The sequence below is a fragment of the Polypterus senegalus genome, chromosome 18 (genome assembly GCF_016835505.1).
Source record: "Polypterus senegalus isolate Bchr_013 chromosome 18, ASM1683550v1, whole genome shotgun sequence".
In the NCBI taxonomy this organism is placed as follows: domain Eukaryota; kingdom Metazoa; phylum Chordata; class Cladistia; order Polypteriformes; family Polypteridae; genus Polypterus; species Polypterus senegalus.
Window position 1 is genome coordinate 34,061,071 of NC_053171.1, and position 17,551 is coordinate 34,078,621.

At 37.9% G+C, this 17,551-nt stretch overlaps 1 protein-coding gene across 2 annotated transcripts in view; it reads left to right on the forward strand.

Moving 5' to 3' along the window:
• The window catches only part of ltk (leukocyte receptor tyrosine kinase), a 165,662-nt gene that overhangs the window by 122,983 nt on the left and 25,128 nt on the right, over positions 1 to 17,551 (forward strand). For both annotated transcript variants that reach the window (XM_039741471.1, XM_039741472.1), the window contains exons 13-19: positions 348 to 498; positions 3,967 to 4,098; positions 4,574 to 4,730; positions 12,922 to 13,122; positions 13,375 to 13,473; positions 16,039 to 16,191; positions 17,366 to 17,476. In XM_039741471.1, the coding sequence (XP_039597405.1) occupies positions 348 to 498; positions 3,967 to 4,098; positions 4,574 to 4,730; positions 12,922 to 13,122; positions 13,375 to 13,473; positions 16,039 to 16,191; positions 17,366 to 17,476 (1,004 nt within the window). The remainder of the gene's footprint in view (positions 1 to 347; positions 499 to 3,966; positions 4,099 to 4,573; positions 4,731 to 12,921; positions 13,123 to 13,374; positions 13,474 to 16,038; positions 16,192 to 17,365; positions 17,477 to 17,551) is intronic.

Below are 17,551 nucleotides of genomic sequence, written 5' to 3' on the forward strand. Positions count from 1 at the left end.
CGAAAATTTGTTAAGATTGTTGGCATCAAGACCAGACTTTTTTAATAGTGGGGTTACAGGAGCAATTTTAAAAGTGGCTCGCCAGTGTCAAGGGATGTGTTTATTTCTGTTGTAACAGTCGGGATTATAGAATGAAGGCAGGATTTAAAAAGTGTGGTGAGGATGGGGTCCAGTACACAGGTAGCAGGCCTCCTCTTACAAAGCACAACCAGGTCGTTAAGAAATGCAAATGCATTAACAAAAGAGCTGGATGGAGTGGGAAGATAAAAATGAGCATGCTTCACAGTCTACATGCTTTACCACTGAGTCCTATATCTCTGTCTCTCTTTTGTTCTGTTTTATGGCAGCATTTCAGCATATGGAGCTGCCGGAGGGAAAGGAGCCAAAAACCACAACATGCGTTCTCATGGCATCATCGTCTCAGCTGTGTTTCAGCTCAAGAAAGGTGACATCCTCTACATTCTGGTTGGCCAGCAGGGGGAGGATGCTTGCCCAGGGGTAAGAGTGCCACTATCTTACTTATGTCAGTTTCTTTCTTTGCTCTAGGACTGCTTTTCTTTATAAACATGAATGGGCTATGACACAGAAAACATACTTGTATATGGATTTTCCAGAATAAGTGGAGTGTGCTGGGTTTATGGATGCTGAAGAAATGTGTGTGTTTGCGTGTGAAGGGAATTTGGAGAACTGGATGCATGTTAAAGTTAGCAGTAATTGCCTGGCGATTTAGTGACGTTCTTTACAACATCTTAGGACATCTGTTGTGTAGGTCATTTGCATTGTACTATGTATTCAACTGGTAGCTGCAAAAATTAATTTTTTTGTGGAGTAAAGTTGTATTTTGTTTTTACTATATATGTATTGTTATATATTAAGGCATTTAAATAATGCAACACATTTTATCTTATCGAATGCCTGCGAACTACTGGAAATTTATAAGCCAATGAACAGGTTCCATGTACATACACATACACACACAAAATACTATCCTCAGTTCTTCTTTTGTCTGGTTTAGAGATGGTATGAATTCCTTTTCAACCACCTCAGCACCTGCTCTCACTAATCTGTAACATTTCACAGATGCATTTCAAGACTTTAGGTACACCAGATTTTCATCATGCGTCCCAAATCCATGAGTGTTGCATTAATTGATAACTCTGAATCGTCCCTGTGTGTGTGTAGGTGTGTCTTTAAGAGAATGTGTGTGCCCTGCAATTGAATAGCACTCCATTCAGAATTACTTCCTAAATTGCTCCCTATGCTACCAGGATAGGCTCTACCACCTAGCATGATTCTGATTATAACTAAATGGTTTTGATGATGGATGAAGAAAAAGGTCAGTTCAACCATTTATCCAAATAGGAAAAAAGCTCACTTGGACACGGGAAAAACATGCAGATTTCACACAATTAGTGGCCATACTGAGTTTTGAACTCGGGAACAATGCTAACCACTACACCTTCGTACTACTCTTATAATATATATTACAGTAGTGTATGTAAGAGAGTGTTTGTGCAGTTGTGTTTAAATTGAAAAGTGGGGTACAAATAAAAAGACAGTGGGGTCTTTAAATTCAAGTTCACTGATGTTATTAGCTCTGATTTTCATATATACTTGATTTTTAATCTTCAGTGGTCACAACAAAATAAATATTTGCAATCAAAATTGAGAAGTCAGTGGTTGCATCTTCATAATTAACTCTCAGGATCCTACAAGTAGATTTGTAAAGATTTGTAAAGCCTTGAAAAAGTACACAGAGGCTTATCCTGGGTGATTACTAATGGTGTGTATCTCCCAACTATTTAAGGATGCACCATTTTGACTTTAATCATAGGCTTTTACCTGTGTCTCATTTGCTTATACTATGGAGGCTTTGGAATTCATGCATAATTTTAGTGTTCACATGCATATTTTTTGTATTTCTACGGTGTATCCGAGAAATTTATGCCCATAAGATTATATATGTATTGCAACAACCACAACAAGGCAGGGAGGATAGAACACCCATGCGCATTTTAGTGGTTTGAAGCCGTTGGACTTTTATTTATTGCTCCAGAAATAAACTCCCCCTGTTCCAGCCATGGGAGATGCCTCCACTTTTTACTCACTAAAATTTTTTTTTTACTTTTAACACTGTTTGTATTCTGCTCCAGTGTTATGACCCCGAAGCACGTCCCTCTTTTATATCTTGTTCCCACACGTGCCATTCCAAATGCTTGACTTCTGCTCCTCTTTCTGCAGAGGTGCACTTTCTGCCAGCATAGTTCTCAGCTTCTGTCCAGCCCCATAACCCTCTCAAGTCTGTGACCGGATCATTACAATATCAAACCCACTACTATTTAGACTAATAAGGTGATGACACCTATCCTGCCATCAGTGAGTGCAAGGGGTAAAGTAACCATGGACAGACTGCTTTTTCTTTACAGAGCACACACACTACACTCTTTCACATTAGGACCAGTTCAGAGTCACCAGTTAATGGGAATATATGAGAGGAAAGCCATGTAGACATAGAGGGGAATATGAAACCTCCTCATAGAAAATACCTGACCATGGGATTCAAATCCAGGATGCTGCTTCAGTGAAGTAGCAGAAATAAACACTGTTCTACCAATTACATAAGTCAGGATCAGTAGACCACTAATTGTTTTTAATTGGTTCATTTTTTCATACCTTTTCTTTCACCGTTCTGGGCAGTCATACATTACAGCCTATCATGCAATTATTTCACTTTTTTTAGGATTGCAGCTCCTGACCTTTTCCCAAGTGCCAGTTTATATGCACATTTCTATGTACCCACTAGTGTTATATCCAGGAGCCAAGGCGTGACACCAGCCTGTCCAGTAAAGGCTTAACCATAATCAGTCGACCCCCAAATGGCTACGTGCAGGCAGTGGCCTATACAGGCCCAAAAAAGGGAAGCTGGCTTTAAAAGTTCAAATTACACAAAAATGCTTATTAAGAGAGATAAACCATTAAAATCCCCAGCCCACAAAGAATCTTTATAAAAGAAGGTATTTATTGACAAATGTCAAAAGCAGGAGAGTATAACAAAAAATGCTCAAACAGAAAAAAGGAGTTGCCTTAAACGTTACACTGAAGTAAACAAATCCCAAAGCACTTATTAGAAGGCAAATCCAAGAAGCAAAAACAGTAAATCCAAAGAAAAGGCACTACTTAAAATAACTATGACGCAAACTCAATGATCCACTCGTAAGGTCCTCTCTCCGACTCAATTTATAGCCAGAGGGAGAGTCTAACAACAGGGATGTCAGGGTTTCACTGTCTCTTGGGATAGTAACCACAAAACACACAGAATGAGTGTACATTTAAAGTACAGTACAGAAATGTTATAATGTAAACAAACATAAGAGAAGTTACTCAAAAAGAAGAAAAATAATCTAAAATAATAAATGAACAAAAACCACAATAAAACCATTAATAAGTACAAAGTAGGGAAAAACCCCTTGTTTGTAATACAATAAATAGGTTCCTCTATTTAGTACTTAAAAATAATGACTTGCTAGGGAGTGACATCCCTGTTTTCCTTATTTAGTTCATAATTTAACAGCTTCTCTTGTTTTGTTCAAAAGGATCTTGCCATCCCTTCACAGTGCATTTTTTTCTAGGGTTATTAGGGTGTGATAGAATATAACTGTTTAATGTAGCTGCTGTTTTAACTGGTCATTGCAATGTCAGTGGTGGTTACCAGGTAAAACACTATGTAATTCAATAATTACTTTCATTAAAAGAACAAGTAGCTGTCTCTCCATCCAGGATTAGTTCCCATATTGTGTTTAGTGCTGTCAGGATATATAACAGTTCTCTGTGATCCTGAGCAGGATAAACCGGTTAGAAAATGAAGAAAAACGGTGCAGTGTAACTTTAACAGATACAAGTACAATTGAATGTCTGTTTGCTTCTTGTTCCTATCATTCTTCATGTTTGTGTTTTCTTTTTTTTTAGAAGGATCTTTTAACCCAGCAGATTTGTTTGGGTGAGTCTTCAGTTATTGAAGATGAATTTAGCGATCGCACCTTAAACTTGGGTTGGGCCGGTGGAGGTGGAGGAGGAGGTGGGGCCACCTATGTATTCAGAGTAAGTTCCACTTATTTGACTGAATCAGAACAGCAATTCATTTCTTTTATGTCAGTGGCCAATTGTCCATTGTTGTGATAGGCAATTGGAAGTGCAGAGACACGAGCTGAACCCAACTGCAAATTTCAAGTTTCTCCCTCAGTGAAAGTGTTGCATTTTTACTATTGTTTGGCAGGCATGTTGCTGGCAAGCAAAGGTCCTTTTTATAATGCTCACCATCCCAAGACACTTTACAATTTCTGAGATATTTGGTGTAACTTATAGGTTAAATGACTTGCTTAGTTTTATAAAGTAAATCAGAAGTCAAAGCTCAAGTAGCAGAGCAAGCACTCCCCTTTTACAGTTACAATGCACTACATGTGAAACATTTATTGATGGGCAGAAAATGAAGCACTCAAATATCGTCTTGGGTCTAAAGCATTGATGAGAGTGAGGTTACACCTTTGAAGTGTGACATTTTGATCTCCTTTCACAGATGGAGAGTGGTACCTTGGTCCCGCTTCTGATTGCTGCTGGAGGTGGAGGAAAAGCCTACCGAGAGGATGCAAAAAAGAGTCTAGCTGACAGTCCTCTTGAGCAGTATGTGAACAGCACTGCTATTCCAGGCACCAATGGGAGAACTGGGGCAGCAGGTAAGCCTTGAAAGCAGGGACAGATCTCACTAACCTGTAAACATCTTTTGAAGGACTATACCTCATAGATGAGAAAAAATGTAATTAAAACAGGACAGTCATATCAAACCTGCTCCCTATTCTGTATTCTTGCAACTTTGTGAAGTGTCTTCAGATCAAAATTTAAGAGTTTCCAAAGTACTGTCTACAGTCTACTTATTCCAGTTTACCTATTGCTGACTCTGAGACAGTGTTTACAACGTTTCTGCAAAATTTTATCTGTGCGTTGTATTCTAATTAAAGAACTTCTTTTAAAGAAGTACTAGTAGTAGTAATAGTAATGCTGATACATTTATAGAGTAATAGCTGGCTTATACTTTACTCATTTCTTTCATAATTGTGATCACTTCTATCATGTCTCTTCTAACTTCCACTTGCTTAAACTGAAAAGATTCTGCTCCTTCAAAGTCTTCTTGTAGCTTACTCACAACAATAGTGGAATTAGTCTAACTAGTATTCTCAAAACTTATTCAAGCACTGCTAGTAAGTACCATCAGATTGTTGTGCCAAATGTGCTTGAAAGGCAGCGGATGCCGAAGCTGTCATTCTTCTTCTCTCTATCATGTAATTGGATTCTGAAATTTGCTTTATGCTCAACAGCTGTGTCACTTTCTAGATCAGTTTACCTAAGCAGTTCGCTGTAAGAAATACAAGCTATCCTCCTTCTTCTTATCATGTAATCAGCTTTTGCAATTTGCCTCACGCTCAGCTGATATCACTGTTGTTCTTTTTATTTCTGCTACGTTGTTTTCTCAATCTGTTCCATATGCAGTTTGACATAGGAAAGAAACGAACACCAGTAACTTCATGGGGCATGCTGTTAGCCACATTATTTGCTTCACTAACACGTATAACATCATACGCTTTCAGATAAGACAAGATAACGGTTCTAGCCTCAGTGCTTCACAAGTATTGGTATACTAGACATACACATGCAAGTATTATTTATCTCTTCATTTTCAAAACATTTATTAACAGGAAAATAATGAAGCTCATTTGTTCAAGTGAATAAATTCACTAATTCTCAGAAGTGACATGCAGTTATAAAAACTTTAATATGATTTACACTAATGAAACATAAAAAATCAGCTAGTTTAAAACATGTCAATTCATGAATGGTGTGTCAGATTGTTGAGTCTAAGATTGGGCTTACATTTGTATTTTGTAAAAGGCAGTATTGCATGTGAGAGGCAGAGCACTTTTATGTAGCTGGTAACTAAATTGGGTTAAAAATTGTATTGGTAGATGTTTTGTCTTGGTAGAGTAATATATTGGTCTACTTTCCCCTTTTGTATTATTAATGTATAACCTTTGCCAGTATGCCTCAAATCTCACAGACTTACCACTGTTTATAAGGTATTGTACCACATAACTTCTCCCCATCTTCCCTTCTACATGTATAACCTCAGGCAATTAGGTTTAGTAAAAGATAAGCAGGAGTTAAGTTACACTTTAAATAATGTATTATTGATAATAATAAATCATAAATAATAACAATATGCAAAGTACAAGTGAATACCGGCAACCATACAACTTGATTAAATGGTGATGTGTAGCTCAGGTGGCACACTGACTTGTAGTTACTTAAAATGTCTCTAGTTAAGGCACCATTTGTGGTCAGCTTTCTTCAGAACAGGCCGCATGCCTGTCTCAGTATGGATGCTGAGATGTGCTCTCCATTGTGATGTCCTTTTCAGTTATGAGTCCTTCTCAGGAGTGAGGTGCTCCTTCATCATTTGGTAGGAGAGAGAGGGGGTGGGGGGTGGTAAAGCAAGCAAATTTATAGATATGTCCACACCCTACAGCCAATAGGGTGTCATGGTACTTAAAGGCTTCTGATACAAGCCAATTCCAAACAGCCATACCTCAGACCAATGGGAGGACAGAATACCTTCACAACTGCCCTCCAAAACCATTTGTTAAGGTGAAGCTTGCCAGCTAGATAGTTGGCCTCCATGCTGGGGTTGATGGAGAGAGCCCTGCAGAGAATCACTTGCCAAACTTGCTTGAGGCTCTTCCCCCAACCCTATCGTACAATTACAAAGAGACTTAGTCCTAAAACGGGGTAGAGGTGCTTAACCATACAAATAAAGACATACAAAATATTTATCAACTTATATACAAAATATCACACCACAGCAGTAGAGACGGGATGTGCCATGCCAATGTTATGTGGATTCGAAATTGGTACTGAAGCCTTTTAGAAATGGACCGGCAAACATCAACAATAATAATATAAAGCATGGCAGGACGGTTGGGTAATGCTGCTGCTTCATGAATCAGGCAACGTGAGTTTAAGATTTAGTCCACACTGACACAAATAAGTTTGAAAATGTATGTTTTTTTGGTTTTGCCTTCCTTTCACACTGAGACAGAGTTTATAACCACCAAAAATGAATCATTTTGAAAATACTCCCTAAAGTGTATAAATTTGCATTGTAATGTGGATGGGAAAAATAGAGCTTTATGAAAATACTGATGTATGATTATCATGTGATCAGCTACTGGCTTCAGTTTCATCCTGTGTAATTTCATTTTTACTAGAGGGATTCTCATTTCATAAGTTCTCTGCATCTGTTGACAGTTAGTGCTCCTTGAAATACGAGTATATTTTGTGGTGTTTATTTTCCTAGGTAGTGTTTTGCAAGGCTTTGACATCCTTATAATCAGTTCTACTCACGAGGAAGAATGGTAGCTCAATTTCTTGCATATCACAGCCACCACTCGATTCACTTTCTAAGACCTATTTCATACTGTCTGCGTCGCTGCCCGTGCTGGCCTCCCTCACATGGCTTACTAGTCTGCTGCCATTACATTATGTGAACCCTTTGTATATTCCACATGTTGTTGTATGCAGATAGAAAAGGTCAGTTGCATTTACAATTGTGTTAAATATTGTCATTATCCATTTCTGACCTCTGTGGTGTAATCTTTGTGAAATTTATGCTGCATTTCGATTACCCTGGAAGCTGGATGTCAGAGCTGGGAATGATGTCACACCTGAGTTGACTGCATTCCAGTAAAACATTAAGAAAACCAATATGGACGTATTCAGGAAATGCTTTGTTTTACTTGCTCTGTTCAGAATAAATAGCATTTGATAACAATGCATTACGTAGTTTTTTGTGAATCCAAACACCATAGCAACAAGTCCACCGACAGAAGTTGGACATTATTGTGTGTGTATGACTGATTTAACGAGACACAACTAGACAGAAGTGCTAATTAACAGTATAATACTATATAGCTTTCACTAAAGTTTGTGGTGTATGCACTCATTTTGGATTAATGTCATGAACTGAAGTTGGACAGACTTGAACTTGACCAACTAGCCCTGAGTCTCTGAGTTGGAAATTTAACGTAAGGGGACGTTCCAGTTGAAAATTCCAACTAGGAAGTTGGACGTTCAGACTTCCCACTTCAACCAGAATACAGCATAACTTACAGTTCAATTGCCAGTAGTTTTATTCCTTGTTTTTAAATGGTCGAGTGCTGTTATATCAATATATTACCAAAACTACTCGCAAACAGAGCTTTGGATTTCCTGACATGTTTTTTAGATTTTTTTTCCATATTCGATAGATTAAATGTATTTAAGGTACACTGCAACTCACTGCTACACTGGACACACAGATGGTGGAGGGGAGGCCTTCAGACCTTGGGGGCCCAATCATCAGATGTGTGCAAAGCCAGCTACAAAAGTATATATTTAATTTTTGAAAATTCAAAACATATTACTGTATTTTTAGGCTAAACAAAGCAATGAGACTCTGGTGTGTCGCGTCACGTGATGTTTTAAGCAACAGAGAGGCGAGTGTGATAATACTTGAAATCTACATAAGTTAGTTGTCAATGAAGCATTGCATCATGGTATGTGAAAGAAGATATCTAAGCATTGCTCAAATCAAGCAATTGGCACAGCAAGCCATTGCCAAACTGTACCAAAGATAGCATCTGTGCTGAAATCATCAATTTGAGATGAATTAAGCAAAATACTACCAGTGTCATGAACAGAGCATATTACTGTATGTCAAATGTATTAAGATTTGCAGCAAGCTCAACAGAAAAGGCTTCTTCTTGTCCTCTTTGCCCCCCACTTCTTTCCATTGCAAACAGTCACTATTAATAAAATGTGCCTAATAACCTAAAATCCTTAGACTCGATTAGAAATAACGATACACAGCATTTGAATAGAAATAAGTAAATAATAACATTGGAGTCTTAAAATGTTTTGTTAAGGTCACAGCAGTTTTCTCCTAAATTGAAACAAATTGGCCATGCAATATACTGGGTTTTGAATGTCCTGCACTGAAACAATGTGAAGTAGCATTGCAACCAGCATCTATTATTATTAGTTTGAATCTAGCTGACAAAACTGTTGTATTCATTTTGTCCATTCTGGCACTTTGTAATCTGGTTTACACACAAATTTTGTGCTACACCAGTGCAATAGCCAATCATCTTCTTATATAATACGCTACCGTGGCTGTTCATTTGTCTGTCCAAGATTTTAAATTACCTGTAGCTCACAAACCGTTTCACCTATTGACCTGAAATTTGGGACACATGTAATACGTGACATCTACTATCCACTTTCAGAGTAATGATTGACCTCCAAGGTTATTCCTCTTTTTATTTCTATTTTATTTTATTGTAGAATCAACTCTCGGCAGCGCACAGCAGGGCAGCCGTCTCATTGCTACCACTTTCGCCGTCACTTCCCCTACCTCTTCATATCTTAAATCATTCTTGAGGAAGGTTGAAGACTTAAGTGCCAGCTTATGTGAAAAATTAATAAAAACGTACTAAGTAATTGCAACACAAAATACTGACTTAATCAGTTTTAACGTGAAAAGATGCCAACGGAAGAAGAGAAGAAGTAGGCTGCTAGAGTGGACAAAACAAGAGCTGCTCTGGAAACAGCAAGAGCATCAACCTCTGAGCAAACGAATGCTAAACGTACAGAGAAAGAGGATGAAAACTATAAGTCAAGTGTATTCACTGCACGTTATCATGCAGAATGCCGTTACTGGTGTTTATATATTTTGCAAGAAATGCATTGAATGAATGTTAAATATAATGAAACGGTGCCAAACAGGGCAGCATTAAGAGGGTATATTACTATATTTTATTTTAAAAACGCTTAGTTACTTAATATTTTATTGTTTTTAATAACAGAAAAAAGCATACCTTAAGCCAGTGGTTCTCAATCTGTGAGGCGGGCCCCCCTAGGGGACGTGAAGATGATCAAAAATATGAAAAATACATCTATTGAAACCAAAACAAATTAACTTAAACTACATTCTGATTCTAGAAAAATAAATATAGAGTTAGATAAATGTCAATAAAAGTTAAGTAGGTATAATAAAATACGCATCTATGATATATCATTGATTAAAAAAGAACAAATTGGTATTAGTGGGCTCCTTTCAAAAAAACATTAGGGGGCCGCGATTAAAACTGTTATGAAAACACGGGTCGCAAATACTTAAAGGCTGAGAAATGCTGCCTCAAGCAAACAATTTTACCCACTTTTGGAACTGAATCCCAAACTCCAACACCTAAGGACCCCTGTTTTTTTTCTCTCCTCCATTATACTGCCTTGTTTTTAAGGAATTAGCTAAAAATAACTATTGAAAAAGTATGACAATATTTTATGTAATCATTCTGTATAAACCTATAAATTATTTACAGTTATTAATTTGTTAGATTGTAATTTTCTTTTTATATTTACTATTAAGCAGTCTCTAAAAAGTATGAATTTCTATTCTTAGATGAAAAGCAAGGCTGTTTAGAGAAAAGTGTGAAATATTTGAACTTTTATAAAGTTAATTTTTTAAGCTTTTTTTTTTATAAACTTGAACAGTCTTGATGAGCATGTGAAGTCTTTTCCAAAGTAACCACGGTAAATGACCAAGTAGTAACGTAATTTTATTTAGATAGGAATTATAAGTTCATAGTACAGCATTTTTCAGTTGTGCACAGTGCCACCTTATGGTTACTTCGGCTAACTAAGCACATAATGCAGTAGCTTTCACATCAGAAACTGCAGTACTGGGGGTATACTGGACATTTCGCGTGGTTATAATTTGTACATGACTGAATATCTTATTAGCCTTCTTATTTGTGTTTGTACACTGGATATGGAGTGTGATGAGTCAGCTATAACTTCAGTTCTTCTCCTAAGGTGTACACTCAGAATTTACACCCCACATTGTGTAATTATCATATTTAATTTTTTACTTCCTACATGTAACACTTTACAGTAATTTACCTTAAATTTCATCTGCTGCATATCTGCCAAAATCTGAATTCTGAACAAGGTACAGTACATCTGTAATGATTTTGCAGACTCTAGAGTAGCTACCAGTATACTTAGTTTATTGTAATTGGTCAAAAATTGGTTTTTATCTAGATACTTTATATATAATAAAAAGAACAGCAGCTCCAAAATTGATCTCTGTGGCACACAATTTCAGAAAAAGGTTTTCAAACAGTATCCTTTTTCTTTCGGTATTTGAGCCAATATTTCTACCAATCTACACAATGTGCCTTAAACTCCTTCTTTTGATCGCTAGCCTCTCATGTAGTACCTTTTCAAAAGATTTATTTAAAAATAAGAAAAATAATATGCATATCTCTAATCGGATTATTTTGTTTGCTTCCTCATAGAATTCTGGAATATCAGGCAAACATTATTTTCCCTCACTAAACCTAAGGAGACTGTTCACTAATATGTCTGTGCTTGACATATGATGTTCAGCCTTTTCTTTAATAGTTGTTTACATTAATTTACCCATGGTGACATTACATTTATACTACCTTATAGTTACTAGGATTGGCTCGGACACTTTTAATATATAATAGAATAATATCAGCAAGTTGTCTTTATGGAATTTCTTTAATGTGAAGTAATTTCTTAAGAATGTGTGTTACAGGTTTATACTGCATGTCTAATCACTAACTTCCTTAACTACTGTAGGGTGAATGTGCTGTGGCTGTAGTGGGTTATTTAAATTCTGTCCTTTTAATTTTAAAAGCACTTCTCAATTCTTTATGTTTAAATAGTTTAGAACCTCTTTAATAGTCCTAGTACCCGCTAGGAGGTTATCATTTTTTTCATGTGAATACTAAAGAAATTGACTTAAAAGCATTTCCTATTTCCTTTTCCTTGCATCTTGTATTTGTCCTCACTGCTCTAAATACACTTCACATATTCCCTGACTGTTCACTTATTGTTAAAAGAGAAGAGAATCAACCTGTTGGGGTTGATTTTTACATTTCCTGTATTCTCCTCTAACTGGCTTCTAGCTGTCCTACTGTCCTTTTTAACTGTCACTCACATGTGCTCTCCAGCCCTGTGGTTAGTGGGGTATCTGTCTTGTATAAACTGTACAGCTTCTTAAAGAAGTTACAGGAACTAAAGACTTCAAATGTGAGTTGCAATTGGCATTTTGTAAGATGGCATCATTTTACATATAGAGATAAGTGGCAGAGAGTAAGTTAGAGTGGGTGTGAGATTCAGTGATCATCAGGTCCAAGGTGGAACCATATGGATGATAATGTCATATCAAACAGAAATGTAGGGAAAGGCATTCACAAAAGACAATAAGTGAAAAAGCTATGTCCGTGACACATATCTTAAAATCAGAACATTAGCCAGTTTCACAGATGTGAACATTTGTACTTTTGTGCCATTTTCAAAAAGCTCCAGTATGGTCAAAAGCTAGTGTTAGTATTCATAAAGACTTTGTAAATCTGCCTGTGAGAATGGTGAATTTCCCCAGATCACAATTTCAGAAAATGAACCATCCTAGTCAAATAGTCCTGGTATAAGCTTGTAGTGTTTTAAAGCCACACACCCTATGCCAAGTTGAAGCATGTTATTCAAATCAGATTATTAAGTATAAGAGTATGAAACAGATCAGTTACCAAAGGCAGTCATGTGGGGTCGTGTGACAAAGTGTGGAAGGTAAAGTGGCTGTAGCTGTAAGAATGCAGGGCAGGGGTTAATAGCAGCTGAGCTGCAGAATATTTTGGAGAATGTTCACTCATAGTGCTCCTCAATGGCACACTTATCTTAATGTGTAATTTGGCATAAAACTTCTTTATCGCCTGAAAATTACATTTTCTTTCTTTTTTTTCATCCCAGGTGGTGGTGGTGGTGGTGGCGGTGGCGGCGGCTGGAGTGACATCACCAAGCACAGTCAGGCTGGTAAATCTCTCCTGGAAGGGGCAGAAGGTGGGTCACCATGTCCCCAAGCTCTTTCCAAATTGCAGTGGACCACTTTTGGAGGATTTGGGGGTGGAGGAGGCGCCTGCACTGCTGGAGGGGGTGGCGGTGGTTACAGAGGTAAGGCTTTATGATTGAAATAAGCTGGACTTTGGAAGCTGTGTGAATGGCATTTCCTGGTGTAAGCAAGATGAAACATGGATAGTAGTATTCAGGAGTCTTTTCCTTCTTGATTCTGTGTAGTAGAAGAGCTGGCTTCTACAAGCAATGCTGGGCACTGTCTGCTAACACCAGTTTTATATAAAGGTTGTAATAATGGATACTTCTGCATTCTCTCACCCTGCTGCCTTTCTACGTCTCATTCTTGTTCAGGAGGTGATGCTGCTGAGACTGATGACTTGACTGTAGATGGGCAGGATGGGATATCCTTTGTCAATCCACTTGGAGAGATTTTTCTTCAGCCTTTAGCTGGTGAGTTTTCATAACATATATGATTTGTTTTTTTCTCCTTGGATAAGTATTACCTACAGAAGGAAATTAAACGCCCATTTGACCTGTTAGTAAATCAAGCTGCTGAAAGTCAAATATCATAAGAAGGTAATTGATTCAGAAAAAGATTTACAGTGGGAAAGAGTCCAAATGTTGTAGAAAATTCCTCTTCTGCTTTAGTCATCAGTCGATGCAATGTTGAATCTGGGTGCTAGTCCGTTTTCAGGGCACTCTCACTCCCATATTCATATTTCACTTGTGCAAAACCAAATTAGAGGTTTTCATACCTAACACTCAGGGTATCTTGATAAAGTCAGCACATATACAAACAAGGTGTGCACACTTCACAAAAACATTAGCTGGCTGCAATTTGACTGCCTTTGAGGTAGAAGCCCTAATCCCTGTACGAACATGCTGCCTTGTTTTGAATCATGTAGAATTGAAGTTGTTGTTTGAAACTGACTGAATTACTACCTTTGCTGTAATTTTTATGTTAGGCAAAGAATAAGAAATGGTGTTGGCTTTATCCAAACGTAGTCTTTGGACCAGTTTAGAAGAGTTGAAATAAAGTGAAAGTTAACAAGGACTGCAGTTCAAGTGGACACGTCCTGCATATGCTGGTGAATTTGTTAAGATGTTCAAATTTCGATAGTATTAATGAAGCCATGCCCAAAACCATACTGTATGAAAAATGTAGAAATGATGAAAACTTGAAACATGCTATGTTGAACTCAATAGAAGTGAGCAACCTTTTAAAATCCAAGTAAAAAATGGTAGCAGCCATGGTGCATCAGTAAAAATGAAGTAGCTTTGCCAAACAATGGGGACTCTACTGCTGTGATGATTTTTACATTTTTTTGTGGACTTCAGTGGGAGCTACTGTGTGGATATCAGCATGTGTAGCATGTTGAATAGAGAGGGGATACAGAAACTGGAAACCCTTTGTAAATAAATGAAGAAATTTTGAAATTGTGTAGAACTTGGAGTACCCGAGTGAAAATGATGTAGCCAGGTGTGTAGGCACCAGGAAATGTAAAAATGTCATTTTTATATATATATTGTGGAGGATTGCCGGCTTTCCATGCCGGTCCGCACCCCCAGGCCGCCAGGAGGAGCTCTCCCGACAGCAGGATCGTGCCCCGAGGTCCAACAGGGCCTTATGGACCTTGTAGTGTTTATACACAGCCCTGCTGGATACCTTGGGGGCCACCAGGAGTCGCTGTGGGGGGGCTTATGGGCTCTTTTGTACCCTATAACCCGGGAGTACGTCATGGTCACGTGATAGGAAGGACCGACGTGCTCCCGGGTTGAAGAAAAGGACTGTCTGCCCTGACCCGGAAGGAATAAGGAACTGTGGACTGTTGGGACAGGAACACCTCCGGGTCAGGGGCTATAAAAGGACTTTTACCTGGTGTCTGGAGTTGTACCTGAGGGTTCAAGGGTGCACTACTGCCACTATATATATATATATATATATATATCTGCGGTGGGTTGGCACCCTGCCCAGGATTGGTTCCTGCCTTGTGCCCTGTGTTGGCTGGGATTGGCTCCAGCAGACCCCCGTGACCCTGTATTCGGATTCAGCGGGTTAGAAAATGGATGGATGGATATATATATATATATATATATATATATATATATATATATACATATATATATATATTTTAATAGTGACCACAAAGGTAAAGTTCTCTTCAATTTTTGAACCTCAGCAGATATAATAAATCCATATGCAGCAACCCTATGATATACTGTGTGGACTTTAGGAGAACTTCTATATTATTTCTATATTATTCTATCCTACCTCCCTATTAAATTTGTGAGTTTGTTTTTGCTTTCCATAGAAGACTATTTTCTTTCATTCCTTATGTACTAATACATGATTAGTTACCCTATTCTCAGGTACATAACTTCATTTTTTGTCATATGCACAAAGAGATAATAACATTAATCTGTATGATCAAGATGGTAAGCGCTAGAGAAACATTTCTAAACTATTGGAAAGAGTGATGTCATATAACCATGTAACACATATAAAGTTCACACACATTTTTGAAACATTAATGTATGGAAATGCAAATGTGATATAAACCAGAACTTAACCAATTTAATTTGATAATTTTGAGGTGGTTTAGTGGTTAATGTTGCTTGACGCATAGCATTGACAAACTGAGTTGAAAAGTTTAGGACAGTCACTATCGAGGTGGACTTTGCACGTTCTACCTCATACTGCACGAGAGCCTTTCTTCTCCATGCCTTGTGGTTTTCTTTCCACATCCCAAAGATGTGCTTAATAGGTTAACTGACAGCTCTAAATGGCTTCAGTGGGAGTAAGTGTGCCCAGTGATATATTGGCACCCCATCATGGTTCGGTTCCTGCCTTGAACCTTGTATAGCTGGGTTTGGCTTTGGGCCCTTAAAACAGTAGAATTTGCTAAATGGATGGATAATTTTGACATTTTCATTGATATTATTTTACAAGAAAACATCTGCAAATCTATAATATTTAAAGATTCTCAGTGACTACAACTTCTTCTGCCCTGACAGCAATGGAGAGTCATGGAGAGGTAGAGATCAAGGTGCTGCTTAACTGTAGTCACTGCCAGTCTGAGAGCTGCAAACGAGATAAGGAAACCAAAAACATTATTTGTCTTTGCGATGATGGAGAGATTCTGGCTAGTGACAATATCACTTGTACAGGTAAGAAGAAGGTTGGGGTGGGAGGCATGAGAGAGAGTTTCTACCTGTCTAGGGGCTATCTTAAGCAGAAAAGAAGTATTTTAACAGAGAAAAATTTTGTGTTCAGCTTGACTTGATAATACAATTTATAAATGCAATCAATACTTGTACAGATAAAAATGGTGTGGGTGAAAGTAGTGCTGTGCACTGAGGATTGCAGTACATTTGTACAACAGAGATTAAAGGTGGGGCACATAAAAGCATTTATATCTAGGAACTATACTACCCGTGCAGGTGAGAAAGAAGCAGAAATGGTGACAGTAGCGCCATCTGGACATTATATTTAATGGGGAGCTGATGAGTTAAAATTGGATAATATCACATGAGAAAGGAAGGTAGGTGCAGAGCACTTTATTATCTGTTCTCTGTAGATAAAAGGTGATAAACAAATGCAGTGTTGTCTGGAGACAGCCTTACCTGTATAGGTGAGACAAATAAAAGTCCTGTTGTCTGGAGACTGCAGTACCTACATAAATGAGAGATTAAATGTGTGGAACGGATGTGGCAAGAGTTTGGGGGTGTGTGGCAATCTAAGTATCTGTATGAGTGAGAAATTAGGAACAGCGGGTTGAATTAATATAGCCTGGAGACTGCTGAGGGCCATGTGCCCTGGAAGTTGTTAGGAGGGTTCCATCAAATTTAAACAAAAGAGAACAGTAAAGTATGTGGACTTAAGTTCTTCTACAAGTATAATATTGGAAATAAGAAGAGTGCTACTTCATTTAAGGTAAGAGAGGTGAAGACAGTGATATCAATTAGCTAGGTTATGTGGATAGATGAAATGTTAGAGGTAGGGCAGCTCAAAATGCAACCTGTGGTGGAATTATCTAAACAGGTAAAATATTAAAGACAGGACATTTGACAGCTTACCTATAGACTAGTGCTTAGAGGCATTCAAAGAGGGATGAGTGAGAGTACAGAGTCTACAAACAGGCTAGATGTACACATGATCTGTTAGGAAAAGGCAGATTACAGTAATATAACCTGAAAAGAGGAGGGCAGTATGCATGGGAAACCTCCAGGTACTACACAGCATTACAAACTCTCCACTGTCTACTTCTCTTTCTAACTCTTGCTATCAATAAATGAACCTTAGAATAAACCATGGCTTATGTTTGTTTTTTTTTTTTTAAAGCTCCACGAGGACCTGCTCCTGAGGGACATTTGTCCTTTCCACTGATCTTGGCTGTGGTGGCATCAACTGTGCTGACTGGCATTGTCCTTGCCTGTGCCAGCCTCACCCTAAGTAAGAGACTTTACCAGCTTTGTAGACATAATGAACCAGCTAGTGGCACATTTAGCCGTCTCTGAAGCACTTAAC